Here is a 19,059-nt window from a genome sequence, read left to right as displayed (position 1 = left end):
CTCTAGCAAGCACCCCCTTCCACTATTCAAGGCCCTCCAAAACCTGAAAACGGCACTGGGTCTTAAACATCAGTTTCCAGCTCTTAAGATGTCTGAATCCTAGCCCAGAAGAGAAGGCAGGGGAACTTGCAAGCGAAAGTAGATTTTCACCCAGAGACCAGAGCTCTTTTAAGACCATTACCTGCGTCCGTAAAGCAAAAAGCTTTTTCTTTCTGGATAATGAGAGACAGCAGGGGGAGAAAGAACCACACACCTCTGGGATCAAAGAGCTGAACCAGAAAGATTGGAAGGGCAACAAATCAGGGAGACTTGAGGCAGATAAGGCTTATTCCAGCTGTCAAAACAGTTTTGTCGTGGGAAGGCTCAGACAGTGTGCAGGCTCAAATCCTTGCACTTAACTCCGAAACCTAGTTGGGAGAATTCCAGTGTTATGACTGAGCACTGATGTCATATTTAGAACATATGCTTCCATGATGCCACCCCCCTTGCCCTCCAAAACCCACCTTTTCCATGAAGCTTGTGGTTTAAACCCTCAAGTCATCACCAACCATTAAAGCAAAGCCTGAATGCATCAGCTTTCATCCCTCAGTCATCATGATCTTTCCATCTCCTTCCTCTTTTGGTTTTGCTCATCTCCCTCTGGTGTCTTAGTTTAGATTCTAAGTCTAACTGTTTTGTTTTAATCATGTATATGTTATTATCCTGTATTTTATTCTGTGAACCGCCCTCAGATCTTATGCTTAAGGGTGGTATATAAAATCACCGTCATCAAGTACCTCAGACCAGGAATCTGCTTTCTTTTTAAGCTTAAAAGGTAAAGGTAAAGGGACTCCTGACCATTAGGTCCAGTTGTGGCCGACTCTGGGGTTGCGGTGCTCATCTCGCTTTATTGGCTGAGGGAGCCGGCGTACAGCTTCCAGGTCATGTGGCCAGCATGACTAAGCCGCTTCTGGCAAACCAGAGCAGTGCACGGAAACACCGTTTACCTTCCTGCCGGAGCGGTACCTATTTATCTACTTGCACTTTGACATGCTTTCGAACTGCTAGGTTTGCAGGAGCAGTGACTGAGCAACGGGAGCTCACCCCGTCCCGGGGATTCGAACCGCCGACCTTCTGATCAGCAAGTCCTAAGCTCTGTGGTTTAACCCACAGCGCCACCCGCATCCCTTTTTAAGCTTACATTCCTCAAATTTCAAGCAATCCTACCCAGACATATACATAGCTCTGTGTATTTGTTTTCAAAAGTTTTACTGATTTTATCTGTGTTTTATTAGGTCCACTGCTTAGGTCACCTTTTGATTAAGTGGCCTGTAACTTTTTCTAATGAGAATAAATAAAGCCAGGTAGGCTAACGGAGATAGAGAAATCATGAACCTGACAATCCTGAACCCATTCGCCCTCACAAGCACCATCTCAAGTAAATATTTGCCATTTTCCACATATGGAAGGGAGATCTTGAAGAAAAGGCAAGGTCTCGGGCAAGGGCCAAGATCTTTCAGGGCAGCTTGTCTGAGATGACAGTTGGGAGTATGAACAAGGGAAGACTTGAGGGCAGAGGTTCAGGGACTCACACAATAGAATATGGACCGAAACACAGCAGGACTGGCTTACTACAAGACCATCAAATCAAGAATCTCACCTAGCTGATGCTTGGGATAGGGTTGAGGGGTCTACAGCAGGGGTGTCCAAACTCTTTTCAAAGAGGGCCAGATTTGATGAAGTGAACATCCATGAGGGCCGACCAAAGGGCCAACCAAAGTTGTTGACCTTTTAGGATTGAAGTTGTTGAGTTTTTTTAGGCCTTTAACCCCGGGAAATAAACTGCCACAGGAGGCCGGTTTAGACCCCTAAACTGACTTTGGACATGCCTGGTCTACAGTCACTGCCAATGCAGCAGGATTTAACCATCAATGGTGAGCAAGAATTTAATCCCACTCTGTATGTTCAAAAGACAAAACTTGGCAGCAACCAGATACACATTTTTAAGGGCAGGGGGAGACGAACATCAGCCTTGTCCCTCCAAGGAGGAGCTGACATCAAGGGTTTTCTCAAAACAGTTCTATTTTATTTGAAATCTGCCCCAAGAATAACACCCACCCATGGAGAACTCCACCCAGTTCCAAGCTATCCTAAGAGTTGATGAGAGGTTTTCGGTTTCTGTGTGACAGCAAAGAAGCAAAAGGCAGGCCAGCCTCCCATGGCTAGCCCTGAATATTTCTCAACCCACGTCCCAAGAAGGGCAGGCTAAGTTCACTGGACAGAAGGCAGCAATGCAGAGAGGATTAAAACAATCCCTTTCTCAAAGAGCAGCAGGTCTGTTAACACTGACCTCTACTAAATGTCCAGTTCTGGGAAGAGAACATCAAAAGAAGTCAGCATCCCTCCATGAAGATACAGAGAAGATTTTGATAATAGTACCACCATAGTCTCAGGGTGAATGAGAGGCTGCTGGAACAGAAGACTGCAACCTGGACTGGGGGAAATGTAGCCGAGAGAGGGAGGGCCATTGCAAAGGGGAACAGTTCTCTCCAGGCTGCTTTGCACAGAAGATGAAGTCTTTCAAAGAGACCCGTGGTAAAACATGCAGTTGTGTTAACAATGGCAAAGAGATAACTTGGTCTGTGCTGGAAAAGAGACCAGCTACAGTGGAACCTCAGTTCTCGAACCACTCCGTTCCTGAACGTTCTGGCTCCCAAACATTGAAAACCCAGAAGTGTTCCAGTTTTCGAACATTCCTCGGAACCCAAACGTCCGATGTGGCTTCTGATCTGCAAAAAGCCTAGCTGTCAGCCAATCTGCAAAAAGCCTAGCTGTCAGCACCTCAGAATTCAAACATTTCGGATTTCCGGAATGGCTTACATTTGACTTCCGAGGTTCCACTGTATTTGGCTTTGTGTTATGCATTGCAAAAGCTGGACCCTGACTGACCAAAGTTGAAAACAATGTTAAAAATCATTTTGGTTGGTAACAAGAATATTTGACCACATGACAATGCAAAAAAAGCAAAACTATCCTAATTGCTCTTTAATAGCCTCACTGCAGATTGTCGTGAAATACAATAGAGGAGGTGAGAGAGAGGCGACTCACAGGCAGAGGGAGACACAGACACAAAACAGCACTCAGTGTAAGGCAGGAATCGGGAACCTGCAGTTCTCCAGGTTTCTGGACTCCCAACTCCCTTTAGCCCCAGCCAGCACAGCCAACGGTGAAAACAACATCCACAGGGTCACGGGTGAGCCCCCCCCCCCCCAGCAGTAAGGTTTGACTTCCTCAGGAATAAGGAAAGAGGAGCAAGGGGCTGCCAAAACGGATCTTTCCTTTCCTCCTGAACTGGCTGGGTTTTTCTCCCCCTGCTTCTCAGAGTTTGCCCTCCCCAGAGGATTGTGGAGATATCCCCTTAGAGAGACGGCAGAGAGCCTTATTGCAAGAGCAGATGATTAGTGCAATTGTTATCAGTAGTAGTAGCAAGTCATCACAGCGGCCCACATCGCACCCACAAAAAGCAAAACACACACACATTCACACACCAATACACAGGTTCAATCAAATCAGCAGAGTTTGCACAAGTCCTGAGCTTCCGTGAGATGAGCAGAGGTTGCTACAACCCAGAACCACACAATGCCAGGCGTTTCAGGTGCCATGGAGAATAACCATCCATCTAAGTTTAGCACTTCTGATCAGAGAGTTTGTTGGTTAGCCTGGGTGCCTTCGAACAAAACTGGCACTCCTAATAACTAGGGCTCTGGGTTGGCCTACAAACGTTGCAGGTAACCAAATCTGTAACAAAACAAAAAGAGAGGGTTTTTTTTCCAGTTGAAAAGCAGTCCAGAAGGAAAACCACCTCCAGTTCTTCCAACCTGGTACCCAGGAACATAGTAGCAATGTATATGCCCAATGCTCAGCTGTCTCCTGTCAAAATCCTTCATAAATCATGTATGTATATATATTTGGAACAGTGGAAAATTGTAAGTTTTGTTGATGCTAAGGTTCTGTCTTCCTTTTCCCCTCTGTTGCCAAGGTTCTTGCAAGGTTCTTGACAGGAGACCTCTATCCTGATGAGCCTTGTGCAACAGCCTCACCTGAAGAAAGCGAGGAAGAGAAATGAAATAATTAGAAACAGCAGAGAAGTGTGTCTCATAAAATTTAACAAGATGCAGGCCATCCTCACAAGCTGGGTATGTGGCCAACCTAGTCTCTTTGCTCCAAACCCATTTTGGGCAGTGGGGAACCAGCTTGGCTCTGTCAAGCAGTCAGAGAAGGAGCAGCTGAAGGGAGTTTGTGGCTCCCCAACATGCATGGGGTGGGGAATACTTTGCTCCCACTGCCAAATACCTGAGACAGCCAAGTTAAAGGGAGGCACATTCTGGCATTGGCCAAAGGACCAAGTGTCCACCGGGATGCTGCACCCCTTGCCTCCCAGGAAGAAAAACAAAGCAAAGGGGAGCCCAAGGTGGCCCCAACCATTGGCCAAAGGAGGAGCAGTTTCTCCAATGTTTGTTTTCCTCTACCATCCCCATCCTTATTTCCTTAACATGCTGAATCTATTAAATAGTGAGCCTGCATGCTGAGACTGTCTTCTCTCTTAATATATGCTTAGAAACGTTATGTACTTTAATGTAAGATGATGATGATGATGATGATAATAATTCAAAAACTAAAGGCAGAGAAAGACAGAAGTACATTTGCCAAAGACAGAGGTATTTTGCAACACATTCACTATCCACAAATAGGCAACATGGGCAATGCCAGAGAAACAATACTGAGCATATATATTAATGGAAGGAGGCACCTCCAGAATGGCAACTCACAGAGAGACTCAGTGGGCAACCTCTCTGACAGGGCAGTGACTGAACCTGCTCCATCTCTCTCTTTCAGGAGGGATGACTGCTGACCCAAAGGTGTGGCTGATGCCTCCTAACCGAGGGAGGGGCTTCAGGGTCAATAAGAGGCTTTAATAGTTTCAGTTTTTTTCTCCCAAAGTGTGCTAGCAGGACTCTTGCAACACACTTTGGGGAACTACATGAAACAGCCCCAGGATCTGTCTCCTAATGGCACCCAGGGACATCACCCAGGCAAGATGCTTGCCTTAGAAAAAGCCTTTTGATGCTTCTCCTCCTTCCCTCCACCCTTGGACTGAAACAGTTCAATGATGGTGGAAAATTCAAGGCTGGCTGTTGCAATCTTGAGTAGCTGTCATTGTTGTTGTTGTTGTTGTTGTTAGTATTATTATTATTATTACACCTTGGGAGTTTAAGCATCTCAGCAAACTTGTCATTCTTTCCTTCTGCCTACCACCACATCCCATTTTGGAATAGCAATTATGCCTTCCAAGCAGGCAAGTCAGCCTGCTTGAGAGATAAATGTGTTCAAAAACAAGCTTCACCCCCAACACAATCCACCTAGCAGTGTACAGAAAAGACCCTTCAGCTCTCACTTGCAAGACACCCAATTAAAAGCAACCTCCAGAGAACAGCACGCACACACACACCCTTGAACAACACAATGCTCGGCGTCTGTATGCAAAAGGGCATCTGTGCATTGGAAAGGGGGGATATTCTATGGACGGGTATTGATCTAAAGGGGCCTTTATTATCAGAAGGAACAAAGGTACTCTGGAGATCCAGCTATGATGGGAAAGCATCCCAAGTTTTGATGAATTCAACTATCTCCTTTTGTACTGTTCTACCGCCTTGCAAGGCAAGGGTTTGTTGAGAGGCAAGCTTGTGTTGATGCAAAGCGCTGGCCATTGTCAACTGTATCAGTCCTTCTCGGACCTTTGTCAGGGACATTGAAATGCACATCAGAGGACAGTGATGAGGCTCAAGCTACTTCCTACGGGAGGCGGCAGAGCAGCGGAAAGAACCTCACAGACCTTCCAGCCAAAGGACACAGCCTTGCCACTATCCTCTAACTCAGAGGTTGTGTATCTTGCAGTACCTCTGTAACCCCCAACCTCGCTACAAAATAAGGTGAGGGTCCTTTAACTAGCTAGGCAGCTCCTCCAGGGAACACAGACCCTACCACACATCAAGTCTGGTAAGCCTACATGGAGGTTCAGCTCCCTGCAGAGGCCACATCTCTTGCAGCTGGCCTCGGAAGATGCTTTAGCATAGTACGCCAGGGTCCTGTTCTTGCATACTCTCCACTTGGAGCTGACCCTGCCTGCTTCCCCTGCTAGCCAGTATAGTGGTACCTCGGGTTACAGATGCTTCGGGTTACAGACTCCGCTAACCCAGAAATAGCACCTCGGGTTAAGAACTTTGCTTCAGGATGGGAACAGAAATCGCGCAGTGGCGGCGTGGCGGCAGCGGGAGGCCCCATTAGCTAAAGTGGTGCTTCAGGTTAAGAACAGTTTCAGGTTAAGAAGGGACCTCCAGAATGAATTAAGTTCTTAACCCGAGGTACCACTGTATAAAGCTTCAGTTGGCTCAGGATCCCTGCAGAGACAACATCTCCAGAAGCTCCTCGGAGCTGTCCAAGGTCCTGTATGCTTGATCCAGACTTAACAGCTGCTTCCTCGGTGACCTGCAAGGACCCACAGAGCTAGACAGGGTTACTCTTACTTTGCTCTTCATCACAAGAGAAAGTTGGAAATGACTCCACCAAATACATTCCAGGCCTTGTTTGTAAAGGGGAGCGTAAAAGGCGAGTGGCAGGGAACACACATTAATTTCCACCCCTGCCCGCAACAAATCCAAAATCTGCAGTAGGCTAATACCTTTATTAGGACCAAACGAACCCTCACAAAGTTGTGAGCAACTTTTCAAGTTCTCCAGAACTCTTCTTTGGTCTGTATTTTAAAAACAACAAAAAAGGAGGGCATCATATTGAACGACACCAAAGTCTGCAGCTTGTAACTAAACTTGAAGATGGGGTGCATGAACGGAGGCTCAGACTTTGTACCTAGTAGAAGCTGATCTAATTCAAGCAGCCTTTCCCTAAATTTCCATGCTGGTACCCTCTCCAGATGTTAATGACTACAACCCTCATCAACCCCCAGACAGCATAGCCATATGATGTTGGGGCTGATGGGAATTCTACTCATTAACATCTGGAGCTTGGGGAAGCTTGCACTAATCAGATTCCACAAGTGCTAATAATGGTTGATCTTCTTAGTTGGAGATCTCGTAGCGAAGTACTGTCCAATTTATTCATTTCTAAATGGACCAACATAGATATCACCCCCCTTTCAAAGAGTTCCACCCACTCACCCATATGTTTACACCGTCCTCCCCCTCTCCTTACCTATATTTTATATCAAACACTGTGGAATCTTCATCATCCTCATCATCTTCATTTAAGGGGGCCATTTCCACCCGTTCTGCTGGAGTTGTGATGATGTCATACTTGCGGGTTTTTTTAATCTTCCTGCCAGACCTGAAACAACAAGAAAATTATATTGTAGGTGTACACAAATATTGTGGAAACAAAACACTGAGAATTTATTTAAACCCATCCAAATGGGAGTGGAGAAAAAGAGGCGACAGACCCCTGTTACCAGGCCACTTTTCCAGCCACTCTCGGTTTCTCATTGTTGCTCCAGCTAATACAGTCATACCTTGGATCCCGAACGCCTTGTGATTCGAACGTTTTGGCTCCCAAACGCCGCAAACCAGAAGTGTTCTGGTTTGCAAACTTTTTTTGGAAGCCAAATGTCCGACGCAGCTGACACAGCTTCTGCTTGAGTGCAGGAAGCTCCTGCAGCCAATCGGAAGCTTCGTCTTGGTTTTCAAACATTTTCAAAAGTCGAACGGACTTCCGGAACAGATTCCATTCAAGAACCAAGGGACGACTGTATGAGAAAACACTTGGGGGGGAGGGAGGAGAGAGAGAGAACACCCTATGTGGGGATTTGAACCCAGATCTGCCTGTGTCAAGGCAAATTCTCTACTCACCAGACCACCACACTCTACTCATTCGACCACCTTTTGCAATTATGTTTGATTTACAAATACATGAACAGAGCATAGTGGGAACCGATGGGCTCCTCCTGCATCAGGTTAGCGCAACTACTAACCCTCTTGCAAACCCCTCAAAACAATTGTGTGCAGCCTCCAGGCTGCTTTCATTCCCATCTGTGTGGCCTTGTTGAAATTCAAACCAGAACTTGTCTCTAGATGCCTTCAGGCCAGATCCCATGAAGCTTCTCATGTCGATAATATTTTGCCTTTTTGTTGGTCTGATTCAAGAGTTGCAATCCGGTATGGTTAGGACTCTGATTATCTGGAGCACAGTGTTCACACTTGAACAGGCTTTCATTTGACTGGGTTGTAAAGGCACGAATGCTGCTAAGAAATGAGGACGCCCCACCTTCCATAGCAGGGACCATCACTCTGCACCCCAACTGGGGCACAGACCTTTCTGGGGCTTGCTACGCTGCATCACTTAAGGACTGTAATTGCCAGTGATTAAACAACCCTTGAGATCTGCTGCTTAATCTGTTCAGCTGCCATTGTAAAGACCTTCTTTGAAATTACTACCATGAACCACAAACATAATGAGCCATTAAAAAACAATATAGCTTTTACAAGCCCATTTAGGAAGTGTCCACAAGATCACCCTATTTATTCCCAATTAATTAGCCCAGAACAAACACTATCCACTAGGTATGATTGCTCCATCACTAACACTGATCAGAATTACTCCTCCCTGCCTTGGGATATGGATTAAAAACAACAGCAACTACAACCAACAGACATGGTTTTACTTTCGTGCATATTATAAACTTCCTTATTGCAAGGTACGGTGAAGGTGGGTTTTGTGATTTTTAAAAGGGGGAAATATTTTATCCAGACTTTCAAGTAGAAGGCCAGCCACATGGTCACCCAAATAACATGCTGTGTAAACAACCATTCCTCTGTTTATTCTTAGCTTCACCTCTCTCCCTTTTCTATTGCCCCTACACTGAATTTTAAATTGCAAGCCACTTGGGGCAGGGACCTATCATCTTCCTGGGCCATGCACACTGATAGTGCCATGTAACTAGTAATGGTATTATAACAGTAAGCTGCATAGAGCAATGGCCTGTCCTGTTGATGTATCACGTATGCTGATGGTGCCATATAAATCAGAGCAGTAGTAGCAGCAGGAACAGTCATAGCAGTACTAAGGCTGTAAGCTGAATAGGTCCCAGAGAGCATGGGTACTCCTCTGGTACAAATGCCTGCCAAGCGATTATTAAAAGCCATCTTTCTCACCACCTCTCAGAATGACTTTGGCTTTCTCTCTTCAAGTATTTTTTTCCTCCAATCTGGATGCTTAAACTTAGAGCTCAGCAAGAAGACAGCTAGGAAAGAGGGAGGGAGAGATGGAGAAAGGTGGAGTCTGTGGCCACTCTCACTCAGCCCTTTCCATTCACCAGCGGTGATTCTGACCAAGCACTCAGTCACATGAAGAACAGCTGCTCCCCATCACGCAGAGGCCGCAATCGCTCGCTGTCAGCTTGCCCGCTGCTCAGACTGCTCTTCAGCCTTTAATCTATTTTTAGCCAGGCAGCCATCAGGATTAAAAGGATCCGCTCCTGACCCCATGATCCCAAGACGTGGCCCCCTCCCACTCTGAGCCGGCAGCACCACCACTCTTGAGAAGCAAGATTGGAGGAAGAAATACGGTCCTTGATACTTGCAGCTGCAGGTCAATACATTCATGAGGCTAAAACAAGGAGGAGACCCTACATTCATTGTCCCTTACCTGATGCCCTCCAGATCTTTTGGACTGTAACTCCCATCAGTCCCATCCAACACAGCTGTACTGGTTGGGGGCCGATGGATGGCGGAAGGATGCCCCACTCCATATTGGAAATAATTGTCCTCCGCCATACACACACCCCAGTATAATCGTGGGAAATTGCGTTGCCATTTCTCATTAGGCATAGACGTAAATCATGGGTAGGCAAACTAAGGCCTGGGGGCCGGATCCAGCCCAATCGCCTTCTCAATCTGGCCTACGGACGCTCCAGGAATCAGCATGTTTTTACATGAGTAGAATGTGTCCTTTTATTTAAAATGCATCTCTGGGTTATTTGTGGGGCCTGCCTGGTGTTTTTACATGAGTAGAATGTGTGCTTTTTAAAAAATGCATCTCTGGGTTATTTGTGGGGCATAGGAATTCGTTCATTTCCCCCCCAAAAAATATAGTCCGGCCCCCCACAAGGTCTGAGGCACAGTGAACCGGCCCCCTGCTGAAAAAGTTTGCTGGCCCCTGATGTAAATAGTTCAGCTATGGAACTCTCTCCCACAGGAGGCAGTGATGGCCACCAACTTGGTTTCCTAGTTTCTGGAAACCACAGGAGTGGAAAGAGCTCTTGTCCCAGGTCCTGCTTGCAGGTTTCCTACAGGCTTCTGGTACCCACTGTGAGAACAGGATGCTGGACTGGATGGGCCACTGGCCTAATCCAGCACGGTCTTCTTATATTTTTAATGATCCTATCACCTAGGGCTGGTGGAAGTTGGAGTACAACAGAATCTGGAAGGCTGCAGGTTCCCCACCCCAAACAAATTAATCATGGAAGGGCCCATGATGAATCTGGCACCAGTGCAGAATAGGCTGCACATTGCTAGCCTTCGACATGTTGTTGTTTAGTCGTTTAGTCGTGTCCGACTTTTCGTGACCCCATGGACCAGAGCACGCCAGGCACTCCTGTCTTCCACTGCCTCCCACAGCTTGGTCAAACTCATTCTGGTAGTTTCAAGAACACTGTCCAACCATCTCGTCCTCTGTCATCCCCTTCTCCTTGTGCCCTCCATCTTTCCCAACATCAGGGTCTTTTCCAGGGAGTCTTCTCTTCTCATGAGGTGGCCAAAGTCTTGGAGCCTCAGCTTCACGATCTGTCCTTCCAGTGAGCACTCAGGGCTGATTTCCTTCAGAATGGAGAGGTTTGATCTTCTTGCAGTCCATGGGACTCTCAAGAGTCTCCTCCAGCACCATAATTCAAAAGCATCCATTCTTCAGCCTTCTTTATGGTCCAGCTCTCACTTCCATACATCACTACTGGGATGCCTTCGACATACCTCTTGGCAAAGTCAACAGAGCAGGGGGAAAGGATGATTTGCCTACCCAAACTCCAAGGAAAGGCAATACACCAGGCACTTTCTGAGCAGGGCAAAATTTGAGAGTGCAACGTCGAGGGGAAGAACCCTGCCAATACATTTTACTGCTTTTTACAAAACTGTTCTCTTTCTGTGACATCGCTAAGCCTTTTCACTTCAGCTGGTGCTGAAGTGGGGTTAATTTGTGTAACCCTGCTGGAAAGCCATCGGCTAGTTAGTGTACAGATCCCATCCCATCGTGGAGGGAGCAATTTACCTTTCCATGTTCCACATACCCAGTATATTCCTGCTGACAAGTCACAAAGGGCCTGAGGCCAATACGAAGATTTCTGTGGGGCCATTACAGGTTGGGCAACACATCCACCCTTTTGATACTGCATCCATTGCATCCATGCTATACCTTGGCCATAATCACATGTAGCCTTTAGGCATGCAGAATATCCCTGAGCAGGGCTAGAAAAACACACACACTTTTGGCTCAGTTTGCTCAAGTGCAAGCTCCAAGTGTCTCAGTGACGTAAGTCACACGACTGTCCACCTGACAACCTCAAGTGGTACCATTCATGCTTTCAGCACCCTCCATGAAACAACTATTTCCAGAGTTTCCTGGTGAATGAACAGTTGCTAAACTGGTTTAAGTCTGCATTATACTATATCAACCTAAGTTAGCCTTGCCAATCAGTTTCACAAAATGAGCACTAGCCTAGTTTCTACTAGGCTGCTAGTTCCAATCACATATATCAATGCAACAATGGGTGTGGGTGTGTTGTGTGTGAAGCTTCCTTGCTTGATCACCTGGAGAAAATTCGTATGTGCCACAGGTGAGCAGGCAAGTGGCTATTTGCAGGCTTCTTTAAAGGAGGAGTCAAATTAACAGACCAGTCATCTCTCGGCCACAGCTCCATGATACAGCACTGGCTTTCCATGCAGAATTTGGCCCCAAATATCTCCAGGTAGATTTTGGAAAGCTGAATCACTGCCATTCCATGCAAACAACCCTGAGGTACATCTGTCCTGGAAGAAGACAGCTTCCTATATTGTTGCTGTTATTCTTAGTTCAATTTCTGAGTTGCTTCCAGCAAAACTCTTGCAGCAACTTAGAAATGTTAACAATCCAATGTAAAATACACTGTTTAAAAACTTAACACAGATGCAGCATTAGAAACTCAGATATATAAGCTAGCCACCAAATGGCTCTTTAAACCAGGGTTACAGTCACCAAAAGTGAATGTCTAGCTGTCATTTTAGGGCCAGACAGTTCAAAAGCCGTATTTTTCAGTATGACATTTTGGTTCCTGAAATTTGTCCTGATTGTGCAGATAAAATATCATGGATAGAATTCTACAAGATGTGTTGTTAGTGTGTGAAAACAGGCAAGATCCAATGACACGCATCTCCAGATGGTGAAGATGTCAGGCACCATCCTTGCACCCGGGCATCTTCACTTGGTTGCAAGTGGACAATAAAGGTAAAGGGACCCCTGACCATTAGGTCCAGTCGTGACCGACTCTGGGGATGCGGCGCTCATCTTGCTTTATTGGCTGAGGGAGCCGGCGTACAGCTTCCGGGTCATGTGGCGAGCATGACTAAGCCGCTTCTGGCGAACCACAGCAGCGCAGGGAAACACCATTTACCTTCCCGCCAGAGTGGTACCTATTTATCTACTTGTACTTTGATGTGCTTTTGAACTGCTAGGTTGGCAGGAGAAGGGACCAAGCAATGGGAGCTCACCCCGTCGCGGGGATTTGAACCGCCAACCTTCTGATCGGCAAGTCCTAGGCTCTGTGATTTAACCCACAGTGCCACCCGCGTCCCCAATAGCCAGGTGCAAAATGTGCCTGGCGAATTTCAAATGCTGCAAAGAGGCACTCATATAACAAATCATTGTCAACCTAAAGGTCCTGCCATCACTTACAAAGGTGAAAACACTTAACGTCAGACCATTCACCCATTTAGCTTAGTAGTGTTTACTCTGAGTGATTTAGGCACAGGATCTTTCCTAGCCCCACCTGGAGACACCAATGATTGAGCTTGGGATCTTATGCAGGCAAAGCAATTATTCTGCCACTGAGCTATGGCCTTTGACACCAACATCATACAAGCTTCAAACATTTAGCAATGGGCCGGGGTGTGTGTGTGCAGAAGTGTAACCTTCAGAGCCCAGCTTCCTCATCCCTTCCACGACATTTCCTCATCCCCTCCATGACAACTGCACCTGCAGCGCCTTCTCCTTTTTGACAACATGACAGGAGAATGACTCATACCAGAAAGACAGGTTCCCAGGAACACAACGATCACTGGCAGGCCAGGGGCATTTTCACTCTGTGTACTTAAAAAACTGCTGCTCGTTTTTGCCTCCAAAGCACTAAAGTCAGTTCCAACTATTGTTTTCCTCCAGCAAGAGGAATTCCTGTTGGGAGAGGCAGAATCCTCTTTTCAGGAAAGACACATGACCGGCTTTCAGAAATATTTGCAAGCAGTGTAACCTTTGGTCACAGATGCATCCTGCAGAGAGAAAAACATCCACAAAGACAAGCAAGCCTGATGTGGCATCAGGGGAACATAGTTCGGTGTGGAAGGGGACATGTTTTGAATGCAGACAGTCATACATATAATTCCCAATCGTTCCTGTTTAAGAAGGACCAGGTAGCTGTTAGTGGGAAAGATCTCTGGGGAGTCACCTCCAATACTGAGCCAAAGGCAAATAGTCTGATCCTTTAACCACAGTTTCTGATATCCCTAGTCCTCTGTATCATCAGAAGAGAGACTGCAAGGAAGGCCTTAGCTCGGTGGCAAAACATCCCAGGTTAAATCCCCGGCATCTTTCTGGTAGGGCCTGAGAAATACCCTTGTCTGAAACCCTAGAACTGGGTTTCCAGTTGTTTTTGGAATACAATCACATCATCCTGAGCTAGTCAGGGATGGTGGGAATTGTAGTCCAAAATCAGCTGGAGATTCAAGTTTGGGAAACTTTGCCCTAGAAAGTCCTTGCTGCCAATCAGTGTAGCCAATATTGAGCTAGATGGACCAATGGTCTGCTTCAGCATAAGAAGCTAAGAAAAGACTTGTGGGATCAGGCCAAAGTCCCACTTAGCGCAGCACTTGGTCCAGTTTACCACTGGAAGTGCGAGGTTTTCAAGGGTGAAAACAGCGGGAGGCTGTCCAGGTGAGGCTGTCACAGGACTCCTTATCTCTGCATTAGAAGTGACTTTTCCTATACTGTTCAAAAAGTCAATGAAGAATGGTCAATATTCAAAGAATATCTCAAAAATTATACTGACAACGCAAGCCTCCTGGCAGACATAGATTAAACCTTGTAAATAAAGAGAAGGTTTAGTAACACTCGTTTAGATAATTGTTAAGAAAAAGCAGAAGAACAAACATGACATGTGTATAGAGATATGATTGGTAACAAAGCTCAAGGAGAATAAGTCGGAAGTCTACTTTGGGTGGTGTAAACGTCAGATTGTAGGTATGTTGGGTATGTATTGGGTGTGTAATGTTTGTATGTATGTAATATGTGGTTTGGTATGTGTATAGTTTAATGTAAATTAATGTATAACAAGAATAAAGATTATTTTAAAAACAAAAAAGGAAGCGGCTTTTCCATACTGCCATTCCCCAGGGAAACTCTATTGGAAAAAGGTTAGGGGGGGACCTTGCACCTTGTGTAAACTCTGCTCAAGAAACTACGATTCAATTATGAGAGAGATACAACTCCGATAGGTCTTTTCAAAACATACACACACATGCACAGCAAAGCTTGCAAAAGGCAGAGAGCACCCCTCCAAAACATGGAGGGTCCAGTAAAGATGGGGAGCAAAAAAGACCCCTGAAAGGGGAATCCCATCTCCACCACACCCCACCCCCACCCCACATTTAAAGAAATGCCGTTTTCATGGTAGATATGAAAAGAGATGGGGGAATAGGCAAGTCACTCTCAGCTGGAACATGGCAATAATAAATACAGCCCAACTTTCTTAAAGGGTTGCAACAAGGTTTACTGAGTTAGTATAGGACATGGGTAGTCAAACTAAGGCCCAGGGGCCAGATCTGGCCCAATCGCCTTCTAAATCCGGCCCGCGGACTGTCCGGGAATCAGCATGTTTTTACATGAGTAGAATGTGTCCTTAAATAAAATGCACATCTGGGTTATTTGTGGAGCATAGGAATTCATTCATTTCCCCCCCCCACAAAATATAGTCCGGCCCCGCACAAGGTCTGAGGGACAGTGGACTGGCCCTCTGCTGAAAAAGGTTTGCTGACTCCTGGTACAGGAAAGCCTATTTAGCAATGGGTTTTTATCTCTTAATGTTAAGAATAAGACTTCTGAAGATGCAGATTTCTATGAACAACTTCCAGCTCTAAGGGAATAGCACAATAAATAAGCCTTCCCTGGTCTGGAGCCCTCCAGATGTTGTTGGACTACAACCTCCATCATCCCTCACCATTTGCCATGCTGACTGGGGCTGATGGGAGTTGTAGTCCAACATCTGCTGGCACTAGGTTGAGGAAGCCTGCAAATAAATGTCAGAACAAAGCAGTTTGGACATGCTAAAGCACTGATGCCAATACTGACTAGTCCTTTAAGAAACAAAGTTATTTCAGAGTCAGCCCCAACCCTTACTACATGAGAATAACGAATACTGACCTACCTTACAGGGCTGTTGTGAAGATTACCGATTTGATGTACATGAAGCATATTAAGGTGGCAATCCAACATAAGCTGTTTGAGAATAAGCCCCGCTGAAGGTGGCGGGGTTTACTTCTGAGTAAGCATTGTAGAGGACTGCGCTTTAAATACTAAAAGGGCAGGCCATTATTTAACTAGGAAGTACTACTGGCAAGCAGCTAAAGAAGCAAACCTTTTATCTCTCAGCCAATTTATAATATAGTGGACAACTGATACTAGCCTACCTTTCTGAATCATCATAAAGATTACCAAGGTAATTTATTCACTTGAGGTTTATATCCGCCTTTCGCCCGAAGGGAAACAAAAGCAGTTTGCAGGAGCAACATGAAACATGCACATCGCCCATTCAAAAGAATGTGCAATCTGATAAAAGACATTTCTAATGTGCACGAAGTACTCTGGGCGTACCAGACAATGCCTCCAATTGTCCTGCCGCCTTTAGATGCCACCCTCCACTCCGGCCCACCATCACCACCCCCTTGCCGAAGGGTGCCAAAGAAGCAAGCTGGGCCATAGCTGTTAACCTTCCCCCTTTTTTTGCGGGAAATTCCCTTATTCCAGCGCCGTTTCCCGCTGCTATCCCGGATTGTTAGGCTGTCCCCGGGACAGGTGAGGCTGCTGCTGATCCCTTATTTTCAAATCTGAAAGTTGACAGCTATGAGCCGGCCTGGGTGCGGATGGGGGGCTCCCGGCCTGGCCTCCTCTTGCGCCCACTGCAGCTTCCCAACCCAGCAGGCTCGCGGCCGCTCCAGTTCTGCGCTGCAAAAGGCAGAGGAGCCGCGGGCTGCGGAAGCAGCTGGCAACCCCCCAACTACGCACCTGAGGACGCGGAGGAGCAGGCAGGCGATGAGCCCCACGCTGGCGGCGCAAGCCCCGATGACGGCGGCCTTGAGCGCAGGCAAGTCCCGCAGCAGAGCCCACATGGGGCTCCGCTGGGCGCCCTCGCTGCGGTTCCCGGCCGGCGGCTCCGAGAGCCCCGAGCTGTTGGAGCCGGAGCCCGAGGAGGAGGAGGCGGCGGCGGCTGCCGCAGCGGCGACGCTGGGCGGAGGAGCCACGGCGGCCAAGGCGGGCAGGACGAGCAGGAGCGAGAGCCAGAGCAAGGCCGCCACGGCGCCCGGGAAGGTGCGCATCGTGGCCGGGAGAGGAGCAGGCAGAGGCGGACTCAGCTGCTGGCCGGCGCCGCTGCGCGTCCTTCCCTCCTCGCTTCCGCCTGCTGCCCGGCCTCCCACCGCTTCTCGTCCCGGATGAGCCGGATCAGGGCACGCGGAGGGGCGGGCAGAGGAGGAGCCGCCGCGGCCCGGAAGGAGCGGGCAGCCGATGGGCCTGGGCGTCAAGAGGGCCCCTGCGCAAGTGCAGAGGGCTTCCGCCGCGCTCCTTGCCGCCTGCAGTGCCGAGCCACCACGGCACGAGGAGATCCAGAATTGCCCCTCCCCGCCTCCGTCACGGTTTCTTTTTTCTTTTTAAGGTAGAGCACCCAAAGGTGAGCGCCCAGGGCAAGATTTAAGGGTGTGACGAAGGAGGAGACGGGGTTCATGTCAACCCGGTCCTGTGCGGTTCCGCTCCCAAGCAAGCCTTGGATGGCCAGGATCGCCCTCCCTTCAAGGCCTGAGCTCATTAAATGGGCTCATCCCAGAGTCACTGCTATTATTACGACGTTTATATCACACCTTTCTTCCAAGGAGCATACTGTTCCCCGCCTCTCCATATTATCCGCACAACGACCCTGTGAGGTGGACTAAACTGAGAGGCAGTGCGTAGTCCAAGGTAAGCCAGTGAGCTTGATTTTATCTCCAAGGTCCTTGTCCAACACTCCATAACACTATGCAGTTGTACCTCGGGTTACAGGTGCTTCAGGTTACAGACTCCGCTAACCCAGAAATAGTACCTCGGGTTAAGAACTTTGCTTCAGGATGAGAACAGAAATCGTGCTCCGGCGGCGTGGCAGAAGCAGGAGGCCCCATTAGCTAAAATGGTGCTTCAGGTTAAGAACAGTTTCAGATTAAGAACGGATCTCCAGAACGAATTAAGTTCTTAACCCAAGATACCACTGTACAATACTGCCTCTCTGGTCATAGGATCATCATGTATCCAGTTCTGGTCCTGCTCTGAGTAGACCCATCAAAATAAATAGATATGACTATCTGGGCACCATTAATTTCGTGGAGTCTACTCTTGTGTACATCTTGGAAACATGCCAGTGCCAAAGCAAAGTTTATTTAAAAACAGTGTTTTCTGCCAATATGATATGATCAGAGTGGGTCACAGAAGACCATTTTAGTACAACAGTGCAAACGCCCTAAGGAATAAAATTGTATGTCCCTCCAGACAAGCTTTCCTCAACCTGGTGTGCGCACATGCACACCCACCCACCCCGTGCTACTAAACTCTCATCTCCGATCAGCTCCAGCCAACAAGGCCAATGGCAGGAGCTGTAGTGGCACAAGCTCAGCATATTTGAAGCACATTCTTTCCCTCAAAGAATTCTGGCCGCTGCTGTAGTTTGCTAAGGGCTGCTGGGAATGGTAACTCGGCGAGGCCCAGAATGCTTTGAGGTGGGAAATTCACTTCGAATGTGCTTTAAAGGTCTAGCGTGTCCACAGCCCAATCATACTTGACACAAAAAAAGCAGGAAGTTCACCCAAGTTATTTGGTGCTTCTGAGGAATAATCACGGGTGGTTTGTTTGCTATACCAAACTGTATTAAGAGGGGGCAGGTGGTGCTTTGCCTCCTTTACTGCAAAAGACCCCAAAAATAATAAACACAACAACTATTTCTCTCCCTGTCCCACCAACCAACCACCCATATGGGGAACCCAGGCTGAAATTGATCTGGTAAAAGTAGCTTCAACGCGGACTTGCAGTGATAGAGAAAGTGCTGGCAAATACTGAGGATGAGAGAATCTTGGAATTGTAGAGTTGGAAGAGACACCAAGGGCAGAGTTTGATGAGATCCTAAGCTACTGAAGGTAGGGCCCTTTATATGTCCAGCTGTCCTTTGTCAACAACAAATTGTCAATGTTTTTTGTGTTGAGTATATGCTATATGGCATAGCTGTCAAGTGTCCCTTATTTGAAGGGACACTCCCTTATTCCAGGGCCATGTCGCGCTGCTGTCCCTTATTGATGGATGTCCCTTAAATGTCCTTAAATGATGTCCTTTAAATTTCAAAGGAAGCAGCTCCTCTCCCTCCCTCCCTCCCTGCCGGTCAGGGAGGAGGGAGGCTCCACCTGTGTTGCTTGGCTGTGTTGCTCAGCCAATAAGAAGTCTAAGAACGACTGGGGGGGTGGAGCTTGCATGCCTTGTGTGTGGCTAGTTAAT

The 19,059-nt window shown here is 47.3% G+C and overlaps 1 protein-coding gene across 1 annotated transcript; it reads right to left on the bottom strand.

Moving 5' to 3' along the window:
* Window positions 1-3,009: 3,009 nt before the first annotated feature.
* On the bottom strand, window positions 3,010-17,099 carry FAM174B (family with sequence similarity 174 member B). Its single transcript, XM_081839377.1, has 4 exons — window positions 16,561-17,099; window positions 7,246-7,377; window positions 6,719-6,790; window positions 3,010-4,079 (listed from the first exon to the last, which is right to left on the bottom strand). The coding sequence occupies exons 1-3, from the start codon at window positions 16,869-16,871 to the stop codon at window positions 6,742-6,744; spliced, it is 492 nt and encodes a 163-aa protein (XP_081695503.1). The 5' UTR covers window positions 16,872-17,099; the 3' UTR covers window positions 3,010-4,079; window positions 6,719-6,741.
* Between the last annotated feature and the right edge of the window lie 1,960 nt (window positions 17,100-19,059).

The sequence above is a fragment of the Podarcis erhardii genome (assembly GCF_964252035.2).
Source record: "Podarcis erhardii genome assembly, chromosome: 14".
Taxonomy (NCBI): Eukaryota; Metazoa; Chordata; class Lepidosauria; order Squamata; family Lacertidae; genus Podarcis; species Podarcis erhardii.
The sequence above is the reverse complement of the archived record's forward strand: the minus strand, read 5'-3'. Positions and strand labels throughout refer to the sequence as shown.